This window comes from Dama dama, chromosome 2 (assembly GCF_033118175.1).
Source record: "Dama dama isolate Ldn47 chromosome 2, ASM3311817v1, whole genome shotgun sequence".
Lineage (NCBI taxonomy): Eukaryota > Metazoa > Chordata > Mammalia > Artiodactyla > Cervidae > Dama > Dama dama.
In genome coordinates, this window is record NC_083682.1 from 5768245 (window position 1) to 5783278 (window position 15034).

The window sequence follows — 15034 nt, forward strand, 5'->3', positions numbered from 1 at the left end:
CTCCCTCCGCGTCTCCGCCTCAAGGCACGTTGGGGGCGGGGCCGGGGGCGGGGCCGGGGGCGGGGCGCAGGTGAGGCGCCGGGCCTCCGCGGCGGGAAAAGGCAGCCTACGCAGAGCTCCAGGGTTCGGTCCCTCCTCCCAGGAGGCGCCCCAGCCCCAGTCCCCGGCTCCGCCCGGCTGGGTCACCTGAACTGTACTCTGGGCCTCAACCATTCTGTTACCCCGCAGAGGTGGAGCCCAGGGAGGCAGGGCTGAGGACCCAGGTCTTGGAGAGGACCAGACACGGTGGGTCTTAAGTGGAGGAACCCCAGACTTATTTCTTTTGGCTGGTTGTTCCTGGCACTTCCATTCGGCTTGAGGGGTGTCAGACTGGATTTAGAACAAACCCACAGGCTCACAAGGGGTCCTCGGGGCCACCTTGGAGGTAAGCTGGGCGGGGCTGAGCAGGTTCAGAGCCGCGGCAGAGGGAAGTGACTTGTCTGTCACTGCAGTCGAACCTGCCAGGTAGGTAGGGGCAGGAACCCAGGTCTGGTCTGCGGCGGCACCGCCTCCGAGCCACCTGGAGAACCAGCCTCTGCCCTTCCCGATTCCGGGGAATTCCGGGAAATTCCGGGTCTCCAGAAGGTGCGATGAGCCTCAGGGGAACTGACGTTCACAGAGCTCCTACCCCGTGAGGGCATTTGACTCCTGTCGGCTCATCTTACCCTCCCAGCAGCCCTGAGTGTTGGAGGGGGTCTCATTTAAAGCTGAGGAAACAGGCCAAGGGGACCACGGTCAGGATTCAAATCCAAGCCCCAAGGCCATTACCCACAGTGTCTTGCCTTGGTATACCACCCCCACCCCCCACCCCCGCGCCGCCCCGGCCCCGCCAGCCCCACCCCACACTGAGCAGAGCAAGCCTGCTGCTGGGGTCTCTTTATTTCCTTCTTGGTCAAAGGGCAGCTCCCCCCATCTAGGGCTCCAGGCCCCCTGAGCCCAGCAGCTGAGTGTTTATAAATAAATAAATTACAAAAGTGGGTGGGTGAGCAGCCCGGACGCCCTCCCGAGGGCGGGGCTCAGTGCTCGGTGAGCGAGAGCTGCAGGATCCGCTGTAGATCTTCCTCCTCCTGCTGCCCCCGGCGCTCCTGCTCCTCCTGCTCCCGCGAGGACAGCTCCAGGGCCAGGCGAAGCTGCTCCTCGAAGCTGGGGGGGGCCGGGGATGGGGGCATCTGGTGCAGGGAGCCCGGACCCCCGGGCTCTGTGGACATCCGCAGGCTTTCCTGGAGGGCCCTTCCAGGCCAGGCATGAGAGGGGAGAGCAGACCCATGAGCGCTAAGGCTGGGGAGGGGACGGAGGGCTGGGCCACGGCTGTGGAGGGTGCAGATAAGGGCAGAGAGGCTGGGACCGGAAGACCCGAGAGAAGAGACAAGGCAGGGTCCTGTCTCCTCAGGTTTCATGCCTGCCGCCCTCCCTGCTGGGCAGCCCTGAAGATGGAGCGTGGCCTCAAAGAGGGTGTGGGGTCCTATGGCCAGCACCTCCCTGCTCCCTACCCTCCACCGGCCAAGAGCCCCCCGGGCTGGCAGGACCCGCAAGGCAGGGCAGGGCTGAGACCTGGCCCTGGTAGGTCCCAGCAAGCTCACCGCTCCAGCTGAAGCTGCTCCTCGTAGGCCGCGGCCTGGGCATGGTGGACGCCAGGCCGGGTGTTGGTCAGGGCTTCCCAGACAGTCACCTGCAGCAGCCAGAGCCCTAAGCTGTCACCTCTGCCACCCCGGCCCACGCCCAGGGCCCGGCCCCGGCCTGCAGCCCACCTGCTCCGCCTCCGTGCCCGCCTCCAGCAGGCTCTGCTGGATGGCAAACTGCAGCAGGTCATCATCCTCGTCACGCAGGGGCTCACTGCGCTCTGCACCCAGCACGCTGTACCCCTCGGGCACCTCGAACACGGCAGGGTCCACCTCACAGGGGAAGGGGCTCCCTGGGCACAGCAGAGGGGTCGTGCTCAGCCCCCCTCCCCAGCACACAGAGGCGGGTGAACCTCATGGCCCCACGCCTGCCCGCAGCAGTACCTGAAGCTGCAACAGCAGAGCCGGGCGCCGGCACCCACACCGAGCTCAAGGGCTCATCGCAGCCACACAGGTTGCTGAAGGTGATGCGGGCGTTGAGCACGTGGAAGAGGGGGATCTCTGTGAGGAGACGGGCCACCTGAGCCAGCCCTGCCGCCACTCCCGGGGGGTGGGGGCTGCCTGGGACCCTCCTGCTGCCCCCAGCCACCCTCTCACCAATCTTGACCGGGAAGCCGGGCGGAAGGCGCAGGGTGATGAAGTCACGCAGCTTGGCAAAGTGAGCATTGCTGATGGCCATCAGGTCGATGATGGGCGTCACCTGGTCCCCCAGGGACAGCGGATGCTCCTCACTCAGCCACAGTGTCGCCTTGAACCTGCCCGGCCAGCCGCAGGATATGGGTCGAGGAAGCTCTGGTGGCCCCTCTGCTGAGGCCCACCTACTCTGCCTCTACATATGCTCTCCACCTAGCCTGGGGGGCCCCCTTCTCTGCTCAGCGGCCCCTGCCTGATTCCCCTGGGAGCTTACGTCCTTCTGGCCCTACAGCCCGGGCTGTCCCCAGGCTCAGTCTGGCTCATCCTCCTCTTCAGCCCACAGCCAGCACCACGCACATCACTTCCTCTGGGGTCCAGCACCCCCCCAACACACACACACAGTTTAGGATTGTACGACTAGGGTCATATCCTAGCCCCTGGCTGAGGGAGCCCACGTGAAGTTCCGGGAGAGTGCCGGGCTCATGGGAAGTGCTAGACCTCACAGCTCATCGGGGCCTCCCGGCATTTTGTGAGCGGATGGTCAGATGCGACTGTTCTCATTTTACTGACGGGGGTGGGGGGGGGGGTGGGGTGTCTAGACTCTCAGAGGGGAAGATGATTCCTCAGGCCCCAAAGCCAGGAGGTGTGACAGCCCCGTACCCTTCCCCTCTGCCACAAGCTGGCCCCTAGCAGGTGCTCATTCAGTTGAACAGAAAGCCATCCATTCATTCATTCATTCACCAGGAAGAGCGATCAGGCCTCTAAGCAAAGCCCCATGGTGCTGAGGACCATGGCAGCCAAAGCAGACCAGGCCCCTACCCCCAGGGGATAATCTAGAAGGCAGCCGGCTGGGTGAGTGGTCCCCCCAACTCCAGGGGGCCCCGGGTGTGAGGGGAATCTACAACGGCTTGGGGCACAGAGGGAAGCCTGCAACCAGCCCCCAGACCTCACCTCTGTACTTTGCTGGACATCTCAATGGGGCGGCCGATGTTCCTCGACTCCAGGCTGAAGTTGGGGTCAAAGTATTCATCGGGGGAAATGGCTGTGGGGTTTGTGGGGCTGGCTGCTTGCTGCACAGGAGCCTGCGTGGGCCCCAGGACCAGGCTCAGCGCTCCGGAGGCGCTGGCCTGGCCCTGCCCAGTGGCCCCTGCCAGCCGGCTCCCAGCTCCCGCCCCCCAGCCCTGGCTCACCCCATTGTGGGAGGAGTGCTGTTGGGCCATGCCAAGGAAGGACTGGAATGGAGTCTTTCCCCCTAAGGAGAAGGGGTGGAGCCCATCAGGGGACCTGGGGCCACTGCCCCCAGACTGCCCACACCCACCTTCCACCCTGGGAGCCTCCCGGGTAGTGGGAAGCAGAGTAGATGGGAATGGGGACACCTCCCAGCTTGGCCCAGACACTCTGGCCCTGACCCCGCACATGGGTGGCCCGCCCATACGGTGTGACTGGGCAGCAGGCAGGCGCACCTGGGTTTACCTTTGATCCTCGCCTTGTCCTGATCAGAGAGGTGCTCCGTGCGTGTGCGTGTCACCAGCTCCACGTTGGTGGCGCTGTACACCTGGGGAGCAGGGGGGACACACGGGGAGCTGGGGGCTCAGAGCCTGTTCCCCACACTCGGCCTCACTAGCACAGGACCCAAGGCCTACTGTCCCCAGGGACAGGTGAGATCTCGCTCCCCGCAGTGGAGGCGGAGGGGTCTGAACCCCAGGGAGTCACTAACGAGGGGAAACACTCCTCGCTTCATCTTGGTGATCTGGGTGGGGATCTGTGCTGTGGGTGATCCCTGTGGGCTCAGCGGGGGCCACACGGGGCTTCCGGAGCCCCTGGACTGCTCAGTCTCTCCCTCCACACGGGGTGGATGCGGAGAAGGGGCCGAGTTCCTGGGCCTTGTCTCCTACCCCAGCCCCCACCACTAGGCTCTCCTGCCTTGGCCTCGTAGCCGCTAACGGTTTCCATCTTCTCAGACCGCCAGCCCCAGATACCACATTTGTTCCTGAAACAGACCAAACAGGAGCTCATGAGGACTCACACCCCCCAACTCTGGCCAAAGTTGTCCCTTCCAAAGACCCCCTCCAATTAGCCTTCCCGCTGTGAAACACACAGGAACCTTGAAGAGGCTGCCTGGACAGCTCGGACAAATGAACAGAGCATTGAGGACTAAGAAGTACTGGGGAACTGTTCATTTTTGCTAACAGTGTTAGGGCTCAGTTTAAAAACATCTTATCTGTTACAGTCACATACAGATGCATGTACTGTTGAAATGATAAGGCATCTGGGATGTGCTTTAAAATAAAGGAAAATAAATTTAAAAAAAAATAAATAAAAAAAATAAAAAAAAAAATAAAGGAAAATAAAAAAGGAAAAAAGTGTGGAAGAGTAGATTCAACAAGATTGGCAAAATGTTGGGAATTCCCTGGTGGTCCAGTGGTTAGGACTCAGTGCTTCCACTGCAGGGGGCATGGGTTCGATCCCTGGTCAAGGAACTAAGATCTCGCGTGCTGCACAGCACAGCCAAAAAAAAAAAATAGCAAAATGTTGATACATGTTAAAGTTTGAGTGATGAATATATTATACTAGTCTATGTGCTTTAAATTTTCCACAATAAAAATTTTTAAAAAAATGTCTGACTCAATAATAGTTGAAGACTTTATAACCCCACCTTCAAGAAGGGAAAGAAGGAGTAGGCAGATCAACAAGGAAACAAAAGACTTGAACACGCTATAAACTACACTTAATAGATGTCCTTAGAACATTCCACCCAACAACAACAGAATACACATCCTTCAGGACAGACTATATGCTTGGCCATAAAAGAAAACACAACAAAACTGAAAGGAAAGCAATTACACAAAGTATGTTCTCCAACTCCAGGAGTTGGGGATGGACAAGGAAGCCTGGCGTCCATGGGGACGAAAAAAGTAGGACCCAACTGAGAACTGAACTGACGGACTGATGTTTTCCAGTCACGACTGAATGAAGTTAGAATTAAAAACAGAAAAAAAAAATTGGGAACTCATGAATATGTAAAAAGTAACTCACTCCTAAATAACCAACGGATCAAACGATAAATCAAAAGTAAAATCAGAAAATACTTTGAGATGAATGGAAATGAATATACAACATATCCAAACTTGTGGGACACAATTTAAGCAATGCTCACAGGGAAATGTATAGCTGTAACCTAATTTTCCATAAGACGACACTGGGAAAATAGCAAACTAAACCCACAGCAAGCAGAAGGAAGGAAATAATAAATATCAGAGTGAAAATTAATGAAATGAAGGATAGGAAAACAATAGAGAAAACTGATTCAACCAAAAGCTGGTTCTCTGAAAAGATCAATGGAATTGACAGGAAAAGAGAGATGACTCCAATTACCAGAATCGGAAATGAAAGAGAGGGCATTACCACTGACATTACAGAAATAAAAAGGATTATAAATAAAACAATATGTTGAACAATTGTACCCCAACAAATTAGATAATTTAGATGAAATGAACAAATCCTAGAGACACCTAGAGCTTTCCCAGTGGCTCAGATGGTAAAGTCTGCCTGCAGTGTGGGAGACCTGGATTCAATTCCTGGGTCAGGAAGATTCCCTGGAGAAGGAAATGGCAAACCACTTCAGTATCGTTGCCTGGAAAAATCCCATGGATGGAGGGGCCTGGCAGTCTACAGCTCATGGGGTCCCAAAGGGTCGGACACGACTGAGCGACTTCACTTTCACTTTCAGACCTAAACTACCAATACTAACCCAAGAAATAAACAATCTAATAGATTTGTAATGAGAAAAGGGATTGAAGTAGTAAAAATAAAAATAAACAAAAAAACTACCCACAGAGTAAAGACCAGCCCAGACAGTTTCACCAAAGAATCCCACCACACTTTTTTTTTTTTTTTAAATATGGAACGCTTCACAAATTTGCGTGTCATCCTTGTGCAGGGGCCATGCTAATCTTCTCTGTATCGTTCCAATTTTAGTATATGTGCTGCCGAAGCGAGCACCCCACCACACTTTTAAAGAAGAATTAACACCAATTATTCAGAAACTCTTGCAAAAAATAGACTAGGAGGTGACACTGCCTAACTTATTCTGAGGCATTGCCCAGATACTAAAGTCAGACAAAGATGGTACAAAAAAACTATAAAACATTGTCTCTTATGAATATGGACACAAAATACTAGCCAACCAAATCTAGCAATATATGAAAAGAATTATACACCATGACAAAGCTAAATTTATCCCAGAGATACAGGACTGGTTCAACATCAGATTGAGGGCAGGAGGAGAAGGGGGCGACAGAGGATGAGATGGTTGGATGGCATCATCGACTCAATGGACATGAGTGTGAGCAAACTCTGGAGATAGTGAAAGACAGGAAAGCCTGGTGTGTTCCAAATCACAGAGTCACAAAGAGTGGGACACGGCTGAGTGACCGAAGAACAACACATATCAATAGAATAAAAATAAAAAGTCATACGGTCATATCGATAGACACGGAAAAAGCATTTGACAAAACTCAAACCCCTTCATGAGAAAAACACTCAGCAAACTAGGAACAGAAGGGAACTTCCTCAACCTGATAAAGGGAAGCCTACAACTAACATCATACTAAATGATGAAAGGCTGAACTTTGCCCCTAAGGTCAGAAACAAGATAAAGATGTCTGCTCTTGCCACTCCCATTCAACATTCTACTGGTAGTTCCAGACAAAGCAATTAGACAAGAAAAAGAAATAAAAGGGATTTGGATTGGAAAGGAAGTAGTAAAACTATTAACAGATGACATGATCTTACATATGAAAAATCATGAGGAATCCACTAAAAACCCTTTAAAACTAAAAAATGAGTCTGACAAGGTTGCAGGATATAAGATCAGTATACAAAACTCCATTATGTTTTTATAGATTTGCAATGACCAATTCGAAATGTAATTAAGAAAATAATCTATAGTAGCATCAAAAAGAATAAATTAGTTAGAATAAATTTATTTACTCTAAGTGCGAAACACTGAAAACTACAAAACATCACTGAAAAAAAACTAAAGATCTAAAATGGGAAAATAACCTATGTTCATGGCAGAAGTCTTAACATTATTAAAATGGCACTATTCTTCAAACTGCTTTACAGATTCAACACAAACACTATCCCACCTGACTTCTTTGTAGAAACAGATAAACTGAATCTGGAATTCATATGAAATTGCAAGGGACCCACCCAGAATACCTAAAATCATCCTGAGAAAGAAGAACAAAGTCGGAAGACTCATATGTTCTGATTTCAAAAACTTATTATGAAACAAGGTGTGATTAATAAGATAGTGTGGTACTGGCATAAAGAGAGTCATACAGATCTGTGGAATAGAATTGCGAATATAGAAATAAACCCACTTGTCTCTGGTCAACTGATTTTTCCACAAGGGTGCCAAGACCATTTAATGGGAATTAATATTCTTTTGAACAAATAGAGCTGGGAGAAGTGGATAGTCACATACAAAAGAATGAAGCCAAACCCTCACCTCTCACCATATACAAATATTAATTCAAAATAAATCAAAGAGCTAAATGTGAGAGCTAAAACCAGAAAACTTTCAGAACAAAACATAAGGGAAAATCTTCACGACTTTGGATTTGACAACAAAGTATTGTTAGATATAAAACTAAAAGCACAAGCAACAAAAGGAAAAATAGATAAACTGGACTTCATGAAAATTAAAAACTTTTGTGCTTCAAAGTTCACCATCAAGAAAGTGAAAAGACAACCCACAGAATGGGAGGAAACGTTTGCAAATCATGTACATGATAAGGGATTTATATCCAGAATACATGAAGAACTCTTGTAACTCAATAATAAAAAGATAACCTGATTTGTGAAATGAGCAAAGGATCTGAATAGACACTTCTCCAAAGAAGATACACAAATGGCCAACAAGCACATGAAAAGTTGCTCAGTATCATCAGTCATTAAGGAAATGTAAATCAAAACCACAACGAATACTACTTCATACCCACCAGGATGGTGATAACCCCAAAATAAATAAATAAATGAGTGGTAAATGTTGGTGAGGATGTGGAGGAACTGAAACCCTCATATACTGCTGATGGGAATGTAAAATGCCACAGCCCCTTCAATGAACACTCTGGCAGCTCTTCAAACAATTAAACATCTGTGTTTAATCAGCACATGACCTAGCAATTCCACTCCTAGGTAAATACCCAAGAGAAATCAAAACATACATCCACACAAAAACTTGTACACTCACGTTTAGGGCAGCGTTATTCATAATCTAATAGTCAACAGTCAAAAGGTGGAAATAATCCTTAGGTCCATCAACGGACGAATGAATAAACAAAATGTGGGGTATTCATACAATGGATCTGGCCATGAAAAGGAATGAAGTCATTACATGCTACAACTTGGATGAACCTTGAAACCACTATGCTAAGCCAAAGAGGCCAGTGACAAAAGACTGCACATATTGTATTATTATATTCATATGAAAATCCAGAACAGGGAAGTTTATGGAGACAGAAAGTAGATTAGCTGGGGGAGGGGATAAGGGGATGGGAGTCGATGAAAGGGGACAGGGTTTCTTTTTTGAGGTGACAAAAATGTTCTAAAGTTGGATGTGGTACACACCTGTGAATATACTAGAGACCAATGAATTGTACACTTAAAACAGGTAAAGTGTAAGGTATACAAAATTATTATCTCAAGAGAGCTGTTTTTTTCTTTTTTTTAAAGTGTTTCTGAAGTCTGCTTTGGAACTGGGGTACATGTTGTTGAGGGGATAGGATCCTGGCCCACCCACAAAGGACTCTGGCCTAGACACACCTGCACCCCTGAGAAGCCAGCTCTGGTGCAAACAGGTCACAGCCCTAATCCTTGTCTTATGGGAAAGCATATGAGGTCAGAAGTCAGGAAACTGGGGACACCCTGACCTAGCCTCCTCCCCAGGAGACAGCTGCCAGTACAGACAGGCGTGCAGGGGCTTGAAGGTGTCACAGGTCTGAGACTGGCAGGTGGTCCAGGAGTCACTGGGCCTGCAGTGACCGCCCCCTGCCCCATCCGACCGGCCTCTGCCGGAGGCTCAGCCTCCCAGAGGCCTGAACCAGAGCCCTGCCCGTGGCACGGACAGACCCCAACTGACCTCTCGAAGGCCACGTTGCGAGTGTCCAGGTGGGTGGAGACGATGGGAGAGGTGAGGCGACTGGCCACGTGCTCCTCACTGGGCCGCATGGCGGCCAGCAGCGCTTCAGGCTCACGCAGCGTGAGCCCCAGCGTCTCCATGTGCACCAGCTGCCGGTCGTGGTCGACCTCCATCACCAAGGCTCCGGCCTCTGCGTGCCGGCATGGGGGTGTGAGGGTGACCGATCAGTGTGAGGTTTAGACGGCGGCCGCAGGGCCCCCCCACCCCGGGACCCCTCAGCCGCCCGCTGCTGCCGGGTGTGGCCTCAGGCTCCGGGTCCCCCCACCCCACCTCCATTAGATGGCACCGTACTCACAGGAAAGCTGGGGGCCCTGGTCTGCCGCAGGCCGGCCCCCCAAGCTCACCCTGGCCCTTGAAGATGAAGCTCCTCCGGCCACGCTGCCAAGTCATGTGCTCGAAGCCCAGGAGGCTGGTGTCCACCCGCAGGCTCTCACCCCGCTTCCAAACACGGTACACGTCACTCGGGCACATCTTGGACACCAGGGGTACTGCGGGGGGTGGGGGGTCACGGAGGTCACCGGCGCTCTTTCCCCAAGGCCCCATCCCGGGCCCCCAGGAGCCAAGCGGTAGGTCCCCACTCACCCCAGCTGCTGAACTCCCACTTCATCTCCACGTAGAAGTCGGGGGCCTGAGAGAGACCAGAGCGCCACTCAGGGCCCTCCCTGCCTGCAGCGGGGGGCCAGCCCCACAGGGCACCCAGCCCCTTGGCGGGTCTCGATGTGTCTCTGTGGTCCAGCTCACCCCCCACCCCAGCCAAACCCTGCCAAGCAGAGGGTAGGCCACGTGCGGCCTAAACAGGTCCTCAGGCTATCAGCATCTGCAGGCCTGGGGACCAGGCTCAAGCCCACCATTTACCTGTTGGGGGGCCTGAGGGTGCTTCTGCCCCCTCTGGGTCCCAGAGTCTTCATCTGAAAAGGGGACACAGTGACCCCTCTGGGCCTAACCCCTGGGGTGCAGGGCACAAGGCAGTGAACTCTCCCAGCGGGGCACCCCTCGCCCCGCCCATCGTGTGCTTTGAGAAGGGAGGACAGGGATCCAGGCCACATCTGCTACCTTGGATGAAATCCTCCTTCCAGGAAATGTGCAAGAACCAGGAGACCCACCCCCTAAAGCTCTGTTGAGATTTCTGGCATATCAGCAGGCTAGTGGTGGGGTTGAGCCTGGCCCCTTGGCCTGCAGATGCTGATAGCCTGAGGACTCACAGACCTATTTAGGCTCACCCTTTCCTGGGCAGGGTTTGGCTGGGGTCGGGGGTGAGTTGGACCACAGAGACACATCGAGATGACACATCATAGAGGACCTTCTATGTTGGCAAAGGCTTTCCTTCCAAAGGGCCCGCTCTCATCCACGGGGCCGGATGCCCCTCTTTCCTGCCTGACCCTGGGCTGTGGTCCAGAGGGAGGGACCCCACTGATAGGGTCAGAAAAGCATGCTGCATAGGCTGGGTGTCATTCCACAGCTGAATCTGGAGGGGTGACCCCACAGAGTCTGTCATGGCCCCCTCCGTGGCGCCCCACGCTCCCCGCACGGGCCACACCTCCGTGCCCTGCTGCACCTGGCGGAGTTTGTTGAGCAGTTCCGGAATGCCGGCCAGCCTCTGCGTGGCCCTCTGGTAGTCCCGATACTGGAGCACCAGCTGCACCATCTCAGGGTCCCCAGTGCTGACGGCCTCCTGCAGGACTGGGGGCACCAGGCGGCTGAGGGGCATTCCCTAGATGGCCCCAGGCTGGGCCGCTCACTCCCCCACACCACCCCCTGCTGCCAGTCTCAAGGAAGCCCCTCTTTGCCTCTGCAGTACCTGCCCAGCCCTGACAGCTCTCTTTGCCCACGTTGGCATTGTGTCGAAGGAGGACTCTCACGGACTCCAGGTTCCCCAGGGATACAGCCAGCTCCAGCGGGGTGCGCCCCCGGGGGTCTTCCTGTTCAATGTCGTGCTGGGGGAGATGGGACACAGCAGGGCAAGTAAGAAGAGGCCTGGGCAAGGAGGCCGCCGGGATGAACAGGGGCGGGAGTCACTGCAGACAGGCGGTGGAAATGGCACTGGTGGCCTGAGCATCCTGGCAAGGGAAGAGAGGGGAGCAGGTGGGAAGGGCTTGCCCACCTCTCCTGCTCTCTGCCAGGGTCAGAGCTGGGGGCCCGGTGGAGGCGGGCGTCTGGTCAGGTAGAGATGCAGCCGCTGACGTCAAGAGTCAGGGCTGGCCTGAGGACCAGGACCAAGCTGCTTTTCTCAGCCTGGGCTCAGGGGTGGTGCAGCGCGAGTTCGGAGGCTGGATGCAGTGCGAAGTGGGGAGATCGGTAGGGCCAGGCCCAGCGCTGGGAGTCCCGAGGCCAGAAGCCCAAGCTCGAGGGGCAGGTGACCTGGACTTCTGGACCTCCGGGGAGAGGGAGCCGGGCGGGCGGCCTCCGGGATGGAGACCACAGATTTGGGGGAGGGGGGTGGCCAGGAGGACGGCCCCGGGACCTGGTGGGCCTCCTCACCTGGCGGCTGTGCAGCGCGGCCTCCAGTTCTCGGTGTCGGTTCGCCCAGACGAGCCGATGCAGCGGGAAGGTGGGACCCGGGCCTGCCATGCTGGGCCTCAGCGCCGCATCCCGGGAGGGCGGGCGGGCGCGGCGGGGGCGGCCCGGTCCCCCCCTCGGCTTGGGGACCTAGCGCAGCCCCCTCACCTCCAGTCCGCGCCGCGCCGGAGCTGCGCCCACCGCAGCCCCCGCGCCCCCGGCGGCAGTGGCGGCGGCGGCGGCGGCGGTGGCGCAGGCGGCGGGGAGGGAGGGCCGGGCGGGCGGGGCGGTGCCGGGGCGGGGCGGGGCGTCGGGTTGGTGCCCGCCTTGCTTCGCAGCCATCGAGACCTCGGCGGGGCTGGCGCGCGCCGGGGACGGGCGAGGGGCGCCGCCAAGCAAGCGCCGCCGACCACGGGCGCCAGGGCAGAAGCCAGGCCCCGGGTCTCAGCCCCGGGTCTCGGCCGGGAGGGGTCTGCGGAGGGCGTTCCGGGGGGCAGGGCCAGGCTGCAGCTCAGCCCGCGCCCTGCAGGGGGCGACCCAGGCACGGCGCAGACCAGTCCTCGCGGGTCCGGAAGGGGAAGAAGCGAGGCCGGGGGCCCGGCGGCCCGGCGAGCGGACGTACGCGCGCACTTGCGCGCCTGCGTGCTCGGCGGGCCGCGGTCCCGCGGCTGTTGGGTCGCCCGCGGTCCCGCAGCTGTTGGGTCGCCAGAGTTCCCCCGGCAGCTCCACGCCTTGACCATGCGCCCGATCTTCCTACCCCAGGCCCCATGGGTACCCGAACGTGCCTGACTGTGCGGGTGGGATGCGAGCTGCTCGCTGGCCACAACCCCGTCACTTCTGAGATGCCGCTAAATGCTCACCAGCTTTGCTTGCAGCCCCCTTCCTGGGCTAGACTCTGCCCTGGGGGATGGGGGTGGGGCGCACGGGAGGCAGGAATGGGAGTATGGGGCGGGGTGGGGAGCCGGCCTGGCTAGCTCAAGACCTTCGGAGGGCCCTTCACTTCGAGGTGGCTGCTTTCAGCTGCCGCGTGCATTCCCTTTTGCAGAGGCTGCACTTTGCTGCCAGTGTCAGGAGAGGAAGGAGAGTTTCGAAATCAGGGCCAGCCCCCTCCGCCCGCACCGGAACCAGGGTGCAGGCCTTGCTAAGCTCTGGTGTATTACCCTAGCCTTAGCCTTGGTTTTGGCCCCAGACTTGGTGAGGCAGCGGCTGGGTTTGGCCAAGGCTGACCCTCAGGTTTCCATCTCTCTGTTTATAAAAGGGTCGTGCCATTTGATCTAGATGTTTGAGGTCTGTCTGTGGGCTGTGAGGCCCTAGTTAACGTTCTCACCTTGCCCTCTCATTGTGGCCAAGTGATTCCTGTGTTATCTGGGATGACTTGGCTACCCTGCACTGTGGTGCCATCAAGTCATTATAATGTCCTTGGGTCTATGACAGCAGAGGCCTCTGAATGTCTAGAACTCTAAAATCAGGCCCTACCAGACATGGAATGAATAAAGATGTGGTACAGATATACAATGGCATATTACTCAGCCTTTAAAAAGAATGAAATAATGCCACTTGCAGCAATGTGGGTGGACCTAACAGTGTCATACTGAGTGAAGTAAGTCAGACAGAGAAGGAAAAATATCATAGTACACCCTTTATATATGGAGTCTAAAAAGAAATGATACAAATGAACTCACAAAACAGAAAGAGACTCACAGATTTAGAAGACAAACTTATGGTTGCTGGGGGGAAGGGCTACTTAGGGACTTTAGGAAGGTCATGTACACCCTGCTATATTGACAATGGAAAACCAACAAAGACTTATTGCCTAGCATCTGGAACTCTGTTCAATGTTATATGCCAGCCTGAATGGGAGGGGGGTTTGGGGGAGCATGGATATATACATGTATGTGTATGGCTGAGGCCCTTTGCTGTTCGTCTGAAGCTACCACAACAGTGTTAATTGGCTATACCCCAATACAAATGGTTTTGGTGTTAAAAAATAATTTTTTTTTTAAATAAAAAAATAAAATCAGGTCCTACCAGCCATCACTGTTGCAGCTCTCTCTAGCCTCCACCTTCTTTAAAAAGTCCCAAGCCCTCTTCACCCCAAATCTAACAGGACTGTCTCAGGCCCAGCCTGTCCTGATTTCTGCAGCCTCAAACACAACTCCCTACCGGTACTTGACTCCTAATTCCATTGTCTTCTCAACCCTTTTCCAGGGCTCCTCCTGACTCCCAAATCAGGCTTCTCCCGGCTAAAAGCCTGTCTATTCCAATGTCACCCTGGTGCCACCTCTAGGACCACACTTCAGCTCTTCCTTGGACCCCTCTGGCCCGAAGGCCCATGCAATCCGTCAGCAGGTCCCAAGCCAAATGCAGCCACGTTCACCCTCCTCCCTTCCAGCCAGCTCTGCTCCCTGACTGTCGTGGCTGAGTGACCGCAGGGCCCTCCTGGTGTACCATCGTGGACCCCCGTCTCTCTCTAGTCCCCAAGTCCTGCCCATTCCCGCTGGGCCAGGTTCTTTCCATCCAGCCTCTTTGCATCTCTTCCTCCACCACCACCATCATATGACATCTCTTCCTGGACAGAATCACTGGCCCTTCCCCTGTCTCCCTGACTCGTCTTCCATCTCCTTCTGCACACCCTGCACATGTAACCAGCAACTAGTTCTGCAGTCAGCTGTCAGGTCACCACCCAGCCGCTGTCCAGAACCTTCAAGGACTCCCGAGAGCCTATCCAGGTTCAGACTCCATCTCCATTCCCATCTTCGTGCTGCAGTCACTAAGTGCCCCTGGACTCTGGGTTGGCTTTAGCCTGGCATTCAGGGCCTCCCAGGCCTGCTTCCTTCCCACAGAACTGCTGCCAACCTGAGCCACACCTGACCGCTGGGCCCTTCCCTGCATCAGAAATGTCCTCCCCACCTCGTCCACCCCGGTGCTGGAGGGCCAGCTCCAAAGCCATTTCCTTGGGGACTCCTTGGGGCCCTGAGTCCTTGCCTGCAGAGCGCTGCCTGGAAAGGGCAGCAGCGACATCACCCATGGGGGCCTGGAC

General features: G+C 55.0%; 1 protein-coding gene and 1 non-coding gene across 5 annotated transcripts; both read right to left on the bottom strand.

The window, feature by feature from the left end:
• Positions 1–77: 77 nt before the first annotated feature.
• ANKRD13D (ankyrin repeat domain 13D) lies at positions 78–12125 on the bottom strand. 4 transcript variants are annotated; one of them, XM_061162597.1, is made up of 16 exons: positions 11977–12125; positions 11297–11432; positions 11036–11178; positions 10081–10126; positions 9843–9986; positions 9439–9628; positions 4215–4281; positions 3765–3846; positions 3482–3543; positions 3243–3373; positions 2256–2413; positions 2043–2159; positions 1788–1951; positions 1620–1708; positions 1010–1269; positions 78–746 (listed from the first exon to the last, which is right to left on the bottom strand). In XM_061162597.1, exons 1-15 carry the CDS (start codon positions 12064–12066, stop codon positions 1056–1058), a joined length of 1833 nt encoding a protein of 610 aa, XP_061018580.1. In that variant the 5' UTR covers positions 12067–12125; the 3' UTR covers positions 78–746; positions 1010–1055. The 4 variants fall into 4 exon arrangements, with proteins under 4 accessions (XP_061018580.1, XP_061018571.1, XP_061018588.1 ...); XM_061162588.1 differs by lacking the exon at positions 78–746 and having other exon boundaries at positions 901–1269; XM_061162605.1 differs by lacking the exon at positions 78–746 and having other exon boundaries at positions 901–1269; positions 11054–11178; positions 11977–12124.
• On the bottom strand, positions 6187–6293 carry LOC133041040 (U6 spliceosomal RNA). Its single transcript, XR_009689109.1, has one exon. It is a non-coding gene; the product is annotated as a U6 spliceosomal RNA (small nuclear RNA).
• Positions 12126–15034: the final 2909 nt, after the last annotated feature.